This window comes from Podarcis cretensis, assembly GCF_951804945.1.
Source record: "Podarcis cretensis genome assembly, chromosome: 5".
NCBI classification, from domain to species: Eukaryota; Metazoa; Chordata; class Lepidosauria; order Squamata; family Lacertidae; genus Podarcis; species Podarcis cretensis.
The window spans coordinates 4,722,616-4,735,904 of record NC_137174.1 but is presented as its reverse complement, the minus strand read 5'-3'; the positions used below and the strand labels follow the sequence as shown (position 1 = coordinate 4,735,904).

The 13,289-nt window shown below is 41.7% G+C and overlaps 1 protein-coding gene across 3 annotated transcripts in view; it reads right to left on the bottom strand.

The window, feature by feature from the left end:
* Positions 1-13,289, bottom strand: part of SCUBE1 (signal peptide, CUB domain and EGF like domain containing 1) — a 193,620-nt gene that overhangs the window by 35,391 nt on the left and 144,940 nt on the right. For all 3 annotated transcript variants that reach the window (XM_079975127.1, XM_079975128.1, XM_079975129.1), the window contains one exon: positions 7,378-7,500. In XM_079975127.1, coding sequence (XP_079831253.1) covers positions 7,378-7,500 — 123 coding nt within the window. The remainder of the gene's footprint in view (positions 1-7,377; positions 7,501-13,289) is intronic.

Below are 13,289 nucleotides of genomic sequence, written 5' to 3'. Positions count from 1 at the left end.
CTGCTCCTGCCCACCTAGCAGTTCAAAAGCACGTCAAAGTGCAAGTAGATAAATTCCGCTCTGGCAGTAAACGGCGTTTCCGTGTGCTGCTCTGGTTCACCAGAAGCAGCTTAGTCATGCTGGCCACATGACCCGGAGGCTGTACGCCAGCTCCCTTGGCTAATAAAGCGAGATGAGCGCCGCAACCCCAGAGTCGGTCACGACTGGACCTAATGGTCAGGGGTCCCTTTACCTTTACTATCTCCCATAGAAGTGAATGGTTTCCCTTGTGGCGAAAACAAAGAGGAGGCTCTGGTAACACTGTATGAGGGTAGTACTTGACCTCACCCCTGGATCTACAGTTTTGAGAGCTGGGGCCAAGAATAGTCCGCATCACCTCAAAGCTGACCTCAGTTGTGGTTTTCAAAAGGAGGAGAGCTAGCAATAGGTGAGATAAGGACCTATTGCTCTGAACACCCCTCTTGCAAATTGCTCCTCCTTGTTCTTTTGAGGCTGCAGCAGTTTCTTCCTCTTGCATATCCTGCCAAGATTAGAACCTGAAGAGTGGGCAATGGACACCTGGGAGCTAAGCTGGTGTGTCACTGAGAAGCCCAGTTTAGCTGGAAGTCTGCACGTGCCCCAAGACAATGGGTTTATTTGTGACTTTGCTCTGAACAATAAGCACGGCACTCTTGCATAGCGACCAGAGAAGCAGTTCCTTTAAGTGTTCCCCTGCCAGGTAATGTTGCCAAAGATCATCTCCCTAGCGGTGGTGATGGTGGTACTGGGAACTCCCCCCCCCCCATAGAAGCAATAATAGTGCATGCCTAATGAGTCCCCAGAGGGACGCAGGTGGCGCTGTGGGTTAAAGCCTCAGCGCCTAGGGCTTGCTGATCGAAAGGTCGGCGGTTTGAATCCCTGCGGCGGGGTGCGCTCCCGCTGCTCGGTCCCAGCGCCTGCCAACCTAGCAGTTCGAAAGCACCTCCGGGTGCAAGTAGATAAATAGGGACCGCTTACCAGCGGGAAGGTAAACGGCGTTTCCGTGTGCGGCTCTGGCTCTGGCTCTGGCCAGAGCAGCGATGTCACGCTGGCCACGTGACCCGGAAGTGTCTCTGGACAGCGCTGGCCCCTGGCCTCTTAAGTGAGATGGGCGCACAACCCCAGAGTCTGTCAAGACTGGCCCGTACGGGCAGGGGTACCTTTACCTTTAATGAGTCCCCAGAACCTTCACTATACTGAATGCTAGCATCTCCCTTCACACTTCTATCAGCTGAAACGGATGCGATGAGACTGGAAATCTGGGTATTTTTAAACTGCTTGAACTCTTGGTATCTTCTGCCATGAATATGAAGCACATAGTGGCAGGGATGAAGTGCGAATGGTGGAATTGTAGGTGTTCCACCTTCCAGAGGCTTTCCAAACCCTGACTGGACTCCACTGTTTGTGGTGTTCCCTTCCCTCTCTGGGAGACAGACTGGACCTTGAAGTCAGCTTCACACCCTTCTCTAGAGGAGTGACTTCAAACCTGACCACGAGGACACCAGTTCAAATATGGGGTTTGTGTGGGCTTGGGGCAATATGTTATTTTAAAATCTTTTTGTGTTTGGAGATAAAATCTTTTTATGTGAAAATAACCTGAGTAACCCTCCTTGTGGTGGCCTCTGGATGGCCTCTTGCTTGGCCTCCGAGGATTGCATCTGTCTAATATTGCTCACCACATTTCCATCTACAAACGAAAGAGGAAAGCTCAGTAAATCTTCCTGCTGAACTTCAAGTTTATAACCCAACCCACGTCCAATCTCCTTTCCTTTTGCATAACAAGGTCTCAAAATAGTTTCATTTACATCTGGGTGAAATAGTGAAAGGAGACAACAATATTCTGTTTTAAAGACCCAGGTTCACTAGCTCTCTGGTTTTTACGTAAAAAACAAGGTGGTTTTTACGTAAAAAACAAGGTGGTTTTTTTAAAAGGATTAAACAAATTTGCAGAGGACAGGTTTATCAATGGCTACAAGCTGCAAAGGCTGTGTTCTATCTCTACTCTTGGAGACAGTATTCTGCCAAATGTAGAGCCTCCAACATTCCCAAAATGAAAATAGGGACATTCTATTCTACATCTGTATCACTGCTTCAGCATTACATTCTGGTCAAGTACAAGTTATTAGAGGACAAAACTGCAGATTTTTAAGCACAGAAATATTTGAATTTGTATACTGTGTTTAGGGAAGGCTGAGAGGAAAAGAAAACCCCAAATCAATGCAACTAACTATATATAGTGGTACATTGGTTTACGAACTGAATCTGTTCCGGAAGTCCGTTCTTAAACCAAAGCTTTCTTAAACCAAGGCGTGCTTTCCCATAGCAGTGGGGTCTCAATTTACAAATGGGACACACTCAACAGGAAGCAAAACTTGTTCTGCTTCCAAGGCAAAGTTCAGAAACCAAGACACCTACTTCTGGGTTTGCAGCATTCTTAATCCAAGATGTTCATAAACTAAGCTGTCCTTAAACCAAGGCACCACTGTGTGTGTGTGTGTGTGTGTGTGTGTGTGTGTGTGTGTAGATTATGCAATGACATAATGCACTTATGAGTATTTTAGAAGCATGATAACTTTGAACAACCATGATATGGAGTGTCCCAATGTTTATTTTGGAGTCCAGGGACATATACACTTTTGAATTCAGGGCAGGGGTGCCAATCTTGGGGGCCCCCAGGGGTAAGGGCCACTCCACATAGTTGAGCACATGACATGACACACATACAGCATTTGAATGACAATGCACATCAAGGGGGTGGGGGTGGTCCTCTTAAATATTTTATTTGGGGTGTTGCGAAGGGCCCTTGGCCTCTAGGAGTTGGCTCCTATGGTTCAGAGATATACAAATTTCCTTTTTTTAGTGTTTCAAACTTCTGAGCAACTTAGGAATGTGTAAGCAACTGCAGAACGCTGTTGCTGGGGTGGATCCTGGCTGAATCAGCTGCAAAGACACCCCCACTCCTGGCATCCCCTCCCCTAGCTACAGTGGTACCTCAGGTTAAGAACTTAATTCATTCTGGAGGTCCGTTCTTAACCTGAAACTGTTCTTTACCTGAAGCACCACTATAGCTAATAGGGCCTCCCGCTGCTGCCGCGCGATTTCTGCTCTCATCCTGAAGCAAAGTTCTTAACCAGAGGTACTATTTCTGGGTTTGCAGAGTCTGTAACCTGAAGCATCTGTAACCTGAAGCGTCTGTAACCCGAGGTACCACTGTACTCTGGGACTTTCCTTCACCCAAATGCACAAAATGGGGAGACTCGTCAGATTTCAGAAGGCGCCACCAATTCAGCTCATGGGAGAAATCAATGTCTTTTTTCCATCCAAGTGAGAAGCCAAGCAGAAAAGGCCTTTGGAGGGAGGCGTTTTTGCTCTGGAAGACCCCTCCCCACCTCCCCAAATGCCCCTACACTCCGGGAATCTAGTCCGGGACTAGAGGCACAAGCTGCAGGATCAGATCTCTCTGCATCTTTTTCAAAGCAGGACCCAAAGAGGAAATGCCCGCAACACACCTCAGTGACACTTGAGGTTCCCAAATGAAACTGGCAAGGAAAGGTGAGGCAGCAATGCAAACCAATTGGGCCGGGACCTAAGAGGTTTGGAGGCAGAGCAGACCCTCCCCATTGTGTGCAGTGTTGCTGAGCAGCTGGTAAATCTGTGCAAATGAGAACCTGAAGCAGGTTGCTGCTTCTCTCTTTCCCTGGCCAGGACATGGAAGAAGCAATGAATGAAAAGGTGGGGAAAGATTTTGGTGGGGTTTTTTTACAAGGAGGGGGAGGGAAGGCTTGCAACTGGGAATTCGGGACTCTGCGTGACAAAGTGAGAGGCCATGACGGCTTAAGGGTTTTCATGAAGGTCCTACCTAGCATTTTCAGGGCAGTTGGAGACCATGCAAATGCCAACCTGGGCATCTGGGTGGCTCCTGTGAGGATGGGAGGCTGGACTAGAGGGGCCTTTGGCCAGATAAGTCAGCACTCTGCTTATGTTCTTAATACTTTTCCTTTTGAGATGTGGAGGCTATTCTTTGCTTCAGCTCAAGTGCCAATTCTTCCTCCCCGTGCATTCAAAAGGTGAGACTTAACAGTTGTTTTTTCTTTTGCATGCTTTGGCCGACTGCAAAACCTTATTTTTTTTGTTTTAGGTGGCCTTTCATTTTGATTTTTCTAAAGAGCCTAAACACTTTAAAGGAGAATATTTTTCTGAAATCCTGCTCTCTGACATGTTAGTTTTCTTTGCACAGGCTCTGCATCTTTCCATACATTTGCAGCCTATATCTGACTGCCTGAATAGCCCTTTGCCTGCATTCTGAAGCGGAAGAATCTCAAGTGAGCTGTGCCACCTACTTTTCCTGAACATGTAAATCAGAGTTCCACAAATTTAAGCAATTCTTTAGCTGCCAAATAAAGCAGAATTAAAATAAACAGAAGCTGTGAACTGGATAAAAACAGATGCAAAAATACATAAACAATATGAACAGCTACCTCATCTCTCAACAAATATGTAATTAAATGTTTCTGAAACAGACTGTGGGAGGATTAAAACACCAAAAATAACCTGCCACAAGTCTCTCCACAGCACTTTAAAAATGTCTTGGCCACGAGTTAACACAGGGGGAGGCCTGCAGGAGATTTATAAACTGACATGGCCAGTAACCTCAAACCACTCTTGTTCCTTCCATTTAAAACAAGAGACACCAATGACATTATGTCAGTAAGGAAAGAAACAAAATACAGGTGATTCACACTTTGTTGATTCCTTGATCTCCATTAGCCTTCTGTCATTCAGCAGCAGCAGCAGCAGCAGCAGTCATGTTGACTGCTTGAGTTCACCAATTAAAAACACCAGACAGGAGCTAAATTATCCAAGAAACCACCTGTTTTTGTGAGTCAGGTGCTATTAACAATATAGCTGCTATTGGTCTGGAAGCCCGAAGTACCTCAGGCATGAAACAGGAAAATACTTGCAATTCATTTCTATGCTGTACCACTACGAACCAATATGTCTGCATTTTCTGCAGCTTTTTGTGGCTCCTGTTGTTAAATGTTGAGGCTCCCCCGGCTGAACAAAAGAGAGATGCTGTGAGCCTCTGGCTGTGGTATTTGTGCTTCCTGTCAGGCTGCCATTTGAAGCCTCAGGGCGATGGTCTCAGCGGTTCAGCTACTCTCTGCTATTCTTAGACAAGTCACGTGGCAAGTCTTCAAAACATGTAATTTTTTTGACTAACAATATTTCAGGTAAATATTATTTCCCATGCGGGTGCTTTTTCATATAATGGCTCCTCAAGTATAATTTTTTTTTACCGAAGTCACTGTCATTCTCTCTTTCATCACATTTTCTTACATCACGTTCTCTTTCATCATATTTTTTTTAAAATACACGTTCCCCCACCTTAACTCCTTTATCCTCATAAACAACCCTGTAAATTAGGTTAGGCTGAGAGATGATGTCTGGCTTAAACATCGTGTTCTATTACCCTGAACTGAAGACTCTGTCACCTTATTGTGCAACATCAGGGCTGACATTATTCTTACAACTGCCAAGCCTCCCAACTTGCTCTTATCTGTCAAACTAAATCCCCAGGGCTGTTTCTGCCCACTCAGGTGGCGCTGTCTGTGCCAGCCTATGCTCAGCTTGCTTTCTTTTCATTTTCTAAGGTATTTCCCACACATTCTATAAAGAATGGGGAAAGGAGGAATTGTTCAATGCTTCAAAATACTCCCCGCCCCATTTAATGCTTCACACAGTCTGCAAATATTCAAAGTGTTCAGATGCATTCATTAAATAAAAGCCTTCTATAGTTATTGAAATAATCAGAAAAAAGTAAAACAGTGACTGTGTTCTTGATGCTTTGAAATTAACCCCCTAAAGGACACACAACAAGCACATTTTTCTTTTCACATTTCCTTCTTTGCTCTCTGAAATATAAATTTCCCTTTGTGGGATGTTCAAAAAGCATATAACTTTGAAACAACTTTTCCATATCAAATGGACCTGTGCACCTTGTTCTAGCAATGGCTGTGAAAATCATCTCATGTCAACTGAAGCACAGAAACAGACCAAAGTGAGATTAAATTTGGGGTGGAAACAAGGTTTTCTACAAGATTTCTTGAAGTTCCATCTCAAAGTTCTGTACAGGAATATCATGTACTATACAGCTCACTCTGCAGATGAATAGTCCGCAACTTTTGGGAGTGGTTATTTAAGTATATGGGCTGTCAGATCTGTGCTTCGTGCAGGGTTTGTATTGCTAGGTCAAGCTGCTTCTTGGCTGTGCTTTTACTCTCTCACACGGGGCCACTCATTTCTTTATTTATAAGAGTATTTCTAAAGCCCCAACTCATATGAAAATAGTTTGGTGGTATCCAGTAAATACATCCTGAGCTCAGTTCACAGGATCTCATAAGTCATTCTTGGGCAGAGTGATGGATTAGGACCTGTGAGATCTAGGTTCTAATACCTTTCTTGACCATGAAGCTCCAAGGGTGACCTAGGACTAGTCACTATCTTTCAACCCTACACAGGGTTGTTGTAGAGATGAAATGAGGAGAAACATGCAAGGCACAATCAACTCACATCGAGTTGCATGGGACCTCAGAATGTAACCCCCGCCTAGGTGGGGAGTCACCTGAGAACCACCTTGAACTCCTTGAAGGAAAGGTGGGATATAAATGTAATAATAAATAAATAGGTTGTATTTTCCAATTAGCTTTGCTGAGATACTACCAAAAACCTTGGTGTCAGCATGGATCAAGAACTGCACAGCAAGATTTGCAAACCTTATCCAAGAATGCCAGATATTAACTGAAAATGAAAACCTAAAAGGTGAGAATCCGGTCAACAGGTTGCTCAGTGGTACCTCAGCAAACTAAGCACCCATGTTTCACTTCCCAAATTTGAAACATATACAGACATTTGCTTATTGAGAGCACATAATTTCCCTATGGGTCTTAAACTGAGTGTTAGGCAAATGTTTAGCCTCTACATCAAGACCTAGTTCTGTTTAAAGGAAGGAAATCCAATAGGCTAGAGCTAGGTAGGTGATATTCACTGAACACACTCAAGACTTTCAGTTCCGGCGTTCTTGCTGCTTTAAACAACTGGAACGTTTTGCTGGTTCTACCTGTAAATCACCTTTTTCTTCCCTCAACTGGAGTTGGGTTTAACATCCTATCTGAATGTTACATATATTCTGAGAATAATTATAGCATTGAATTATAGCAATTTCTCTACGAAATATCTCTGCCTCTATGCTAGATATAAATCTTATGGGCTTGTATTTCTAGCACTGAATAATTTAAGCTTATCACATTACTAATTTGAAAATAAACAAAAATAAACAAGCTTTGATAAAAGGAGAATTACCTTGGCAGGTTCGTTCATCTGTTAGTAGCTTATATCCCTTCTGGCAGCTGCACTCAAAGCTGCCCACAGTGTTTCGGCAGAAGTGGTCACAGCCACCATTGTTTACCAGACATTCATCTATATCTGTTAGAAACAAGAGAGAAAGAAATTGAACCAAAAATCAGTAATATACCTTCTTCCTGGGGGGTGGGGAAGGTAGAAAAGTATTATTTTGCCTGTTCACACAAAAATCTGAACTTAGATTATCACTGGCACTATACTTGCCCACAATGCTACTAGGATGAAGGAGGGGGAAAGTTTTAAAGAATATTAACTGGCTATGAAATTAGTTGTTTGAACTTCTTCATCAACATAACTATGGCAAAATGAGGGGGGAAATATTGAGGAAAGCAGCTGTAGAAAAACGGAATTGTTGTTCAGCAATCATATTCCACCCTGTAAGTTCATAAATTCAGTGCCTGCCAGATATTCCACAAGGTTTTTTTGTAAAAATTCAATTAATGTATACTTGTAGCATCTGTGAAGATAGAATCTTAAAAAAAATAAAATGGTATAATTACTTTTCTTTATCTTTATCTCTACCTGAACAAACTCAACTTGGAGGTTGTAGTCTTCATTGTCATTTCAATCTCAATATACCCAAGACCACACCTCTGCTTTCTGTCTCCACACCCTCTACTCTCTTAATTTTTTAGCAGTTGTCACCATCCACTTTGCTCAACTGGTGTGTGGCCTTCCCTTTATCCACTCTCCACCCCCAGTCCTTTGCCAAGTCAATATTGCAAAAATACATCCCTTACCCTCTTTCCTGCCAGCAAAAACCACTGGTTCCTTCCATAGTTCTCTCTTCCCTAGATTACTGCACTCTTCTCCTCTTGGGCCTTCCTACTGTCTCACCTTGATCCCCTCAAATCTATTTAGCACTCTTCTGCTCAATCCTTTCACTAATCCCATCTCCATGATCAAATTGCATCCCTTTTAATATGCTTACACTGGCTTCCTATGTAACACCATACCATTGTTTTTATCTTCAAAATCCTCTGTAGCCTTGCAGCTTTCATCTCTCTTCTCTTATATCCCTATATAACCCTAAACCTTGACCAGTTCTACCATTCCCAGCCATCCAAAGTTCTCCTGCTTCTGCAAAGACACCACCCTTTCTCCCCTGTATTCCTAGAACTGCTTCCCAGAACATCTCCATGACGCTATCAACGCTTTTGCTTCTTCCCCCCAACCAGTCTACTTTTTCCAAGAAGCCTTTGGCACAAACCTTAGGAACTGCAACTAAACTTGCAACATATAATAGCACATATAATAGAACAATAGTATATAATTCTCTCTTCTTCCCCCTAATTTGATGTTTCCTCTGTGTCAAACTTTAGACTGGAAGCTTCATAGGGCAGTGACCTGTCTTATTCTATGCAACATACCACATATACTGATAGGCACTGCAATCACTATTCCGATCTTTTAAAACACATAAAATGCTAGCAATGAGAAAAGAATAGTGTAGGTTTTATTTGCTCTTGGCTTTATAAAATGCTTCATCATAGCCGCAGTCAAATAAAAGAGACAGCCTTCCACATACATTTCAATAACCTATAAGAAACTCCTTTTCTGACAGCATTCAGCAAGTGGTGGTTGCCCTCACAGTGCTATCATGCCAACATCATATTAATATTTCACACAACACTTCTTTTTGGTGTCACTTTTGAAGTTAGAAAATACCCAGGAAGATTTGGAGGAGATTGCATCAGTTTCAAAATGTTTAGCAAAAGGATGGGCCATAGTTGAAAGCACACAATTCCAGTTATACTGTATTATAAACAGTCTAGTTCAGCATTTATAATTGCAAATATGAGCAGTTCAATATTTGTGGCAGATAATTGTTTAGACATTAGTAAAGCAAAAAGTTTTAACATAATTTTAAAAATGTTATAAAAAAGAAAACTTGTGTTGTCCAAACCACCAAAGTATCTGAATTTCCCCCTCCTTTATTGGTCTATGCCACTGTAAACCTATGTATACATAGATATCACATTCTCCTTTATGGGCTCCTCTGCACAACAAAGTAAACAACTGGTGATCTGCTGTAGCAGCTTTGGTTGAAGTTAGGCTTCACAGAATCATAGAATTGTAGAGTTGGAAGGGGATGTTGAGGATCATTTAGTCCAGCCCCCTACAATGCAGGAATTTGCAGCTGTCCCATACAGGGATTGAACCAGCAACCTTGGTGTTATCAGAAGATTGGTTGAGGTCAGGCTGCCTTGCAAAAGGGGAATGCCCTTCATCATTGGTGACACACTTTGGAATCTGCTCCCTAGAAAGGGCTGCATCCTTTTTCTAGAAGATGCTGACTGACCCGATTTTAGATGGCCTTACCTGTATAATTATTTGCTTGGGATTGCAATTTGTTTGATAAGGTGTTTGTACTGTTTTAATATATGTTTGGTGACATGTGTATTTTTATTTGATTATTTTGCAAATTGACCTCTTACAGTACCACTGTACCTGGATTTCTTTCCTGGGTTTTAGCTACTTTTCTGTGTCTTGTATGTTGTAGTCACATTTTTTGTATCACAGCTGCTTTAAACTTGTGTGGTGAGCTGTTCTGAAGGTCCAAATGACTTCTGTGTCAGGATATTTTTCAAAACAAATAAATGAAAACAAGAAAACCTAGTACCACAAATGTTTATTCATTTATTCCACTTATAACCTGCTCTTCCACCCAAAGGTTCCAGGGCAGTCAGTACAAAAGAGAATTCAATACAAATATACTGAAATATTAAACATACACTATTACATAAAACCATAGGACCAATATAAAAAAACAGCAACCCAGCAGTAGAAGAGACCAATTTTCACTTCAGCCTTCCCCAAATGCCTGAAGGAAAAGTTATGTCTTAAGCTGACGCCGAAAATTAATTAATGAGTGGGACAACTGTGTCTCCAAAAGGAATGAGTTTTGCACCTAACAGAGAAATCCTTCTTCTGGGCTGTCACACTATGAATTATCGTTACTGATGGAATTACAAGCAGGGCCTCTCCCATGGATCTAAAAGCACAAGTCAGCAGATAATGGGAGGGGTGCCCCTTTACACACTAAGAACAACACCTTAAATTGGGCCCAGTAGAACATGGCAGCCAGTGCAGAGCCTTCAGGACTGGTGCCACATGATCCAAATTTGCAGTGCCAGTCACTAATCTGGCTGCCATGTTCTGCACTAGCAACAGCTTCCAAACTATCTTCAAGGGCGGTTCCACAAACAGCACGATGCAGGTCTAAATTAGAAGTCACCAGAGCATGTACCACTGCGGCTACATTAATTGGGTCTGGCAAAGTCCATAGCCCATAGAATAATGTGACTTTTTAGATGTTTCCAAAATCAAGTGGCTAGGGAGACTTATCTGTAACTGGACTGAATTCAATTTTTAATTATGAAGGGATGGATTCTGTTGCATCTTTTTTTACAGTCCTGTGTAGTCCCACCATGGGTAATAAAATGGATAATACATGTAATAAGGCAAAAATGAAAAACAGTAAAAAGGTCAGTTCCTGGTCATGGTCATTTGTGTGCTGGCAAAGTCCTCATGCAATGATACCCAATTTTACAAATGAAACACTCTTGTAAAAAATCCAATGGGGTAGATTGATGTAGTTTTGGAGCAGTTGATTTTCTTAACATTTCCTTTACATTTCCAACATTTATTGCTTACCTTATACATTTTAGCCAATTTAACAGGTGTAATATACAGTTGATTTCCATGTGCACAAGCAAATGTGTATCTGAATGTTCATTTGCACCTGCATGTTTACCCTTTTAAGGTTAAGGTTTTAACCTGTTCTGAGTTTCAAGGGGTAGGATCAAATCTCAGGACAAGTGCAGAATGTTTAAATAGACTAACTGGACAAGTATCACAGAACGCACAAGCAATTGGAGAATTGACGGGGGCCATAGCAGAAAATCGGAAATTGGCTGAAGATACTAGTCAAAGACTTGGAATTTTGGAACAAGAGGTAAGACCACTCCGCAAACAAGTAGATGAACATCAGACTTATCTTTCTATGACAGAACTGCGGAATCGGGAGAGTAACTTAAGGATAAGGTCGATACCAGAAGTGGAAGAAGGCAACTTAGCTGAGTTTTTGACTAAAGAACTTTCCAAGTTTTGGAACTTAGAGGAAAAGGACTTTAAAATCGTATCAGCTTTTAGGCTTGGAAGACTTATAAAGAAAGAGAAACCCAGAGACTGTTTGATAATATTGAGATCAAAGGAGGAAAGGGATAAGATTTTGGGCCTACACTACGGAAAGTCACTGGACATTTCGGACAAAAGAATTGAAATTTACAAGGATATTCCTAAACAACTGCTGGACCTTAGATCTGGCTACCTCGAATTGGTTAGATTGTTGAGGAGCAATTCAATTATCTTCAGGTGGGAGTTCCCCCAAGGATTATCTTTCACTTTTAGAGGGAAGAAGGTCAAAATCAGAACATTGGAAGATAAGAGATAAATTTTTGACTGCATACGGAGAGGACCTTCAAAAAGGAATTGAATCACCCTCTGGGCCTGGAGCACCAGCGGTACCTGCACCCTTGGAACCGGAAGATCCAGCGAATAAGACACCACCCCCAGGAAAATAACCAGATTTATTCAGGATGTCTCTGCAACTTTTGAGTTGGAATATAAATGGCTGTAATATTCCGGAAAAAAGGAGGAAAATTTTCCACATATTAAAAAAGGAACAATTGGATATTATTTGCCTACAAGAAACTCACGTGATTAGGCTCCACAGAAAAGTGTTAATAAATAAAAGACTTGGCCAGGAATTTATATCTTCGGATAGAGTAAAGAAGAGAGGGGTGGTGATATATGCAAAAGAGAGCCTGTCACCTAAACTTTTATTTAAAGATGAATATGGAAGAATTTTAGCAATTGAGATACAACATCAAGGAGAGAAGATCTTGATATTAGGAATTTATGCACCAAACGAGGGGAAATCGGAATTTTACAAGAAGCTGCATGAGACTATGCTGGATTATCTGGACTATGATAACATCATTATGATGGGAGATATGAATGGGGTCGTATCAACTAACATGGATAAGTCACAAAGCCAAAATGTTACAAAAGATGGCAGACTACCAAAGACTTTTTTTGAAATGACTGACAATATGGACTTGATTGACATTTGGAGAACGAAGAACCCCTTGGGAAGAGAGGGAACATTCTTCTCTGAAGCCCAGCTGACTTGGACAAGAATCGACCAAATATGGATATCTAGAGGTCTGGCACCTAAGGTTAGAAAGGTGGAAATCTGCCCAAAGACCTGCTCCGACCATAATGCACTAAAGATGGACATGACACTGCTACCAACCGGCTCCTTTAGATGGAAGATGAATGACAATTTGTTTAGAGATCAGGAGATTATTAAGAAGGCCCAAAAAGTTTTGAAAGATTATTTTGAGATAAATTTGAACACTACGGTGGAAAAAAGAATCATCTGGGATGCAAGTAAGGCTGTGATGAGGGGGTTCCTGATTCAACAGAATGCTGTAAAGAAAAGGATACAAAATGAGAGGAAAGACAAAATCTTGGAGAAAATTAAAGAATTAGAGAAGAAGTTAAGATCAAATCCGAAGTCACAGCCGACTCTGAAAGAAATTAAACTTCATCAAGCCCAATATTCTAAATTGATAAATCAGGAAATAGAGTGGAAGATTAAATTAATGAAACAAAAAACTTTTGAATCGGCGAATAAATGTGGAAAACTGCTAGCTTGGCAGCTGAAGAGGAGACAAAAACTAAATACAGTTACAAATTTAGAGATTGAAGGAAGAAATATTCAGAACCCTGTGGACATTAGAAAGTGCTTCCAGAGATACTTCAAAAAATTATACACTCAAGGG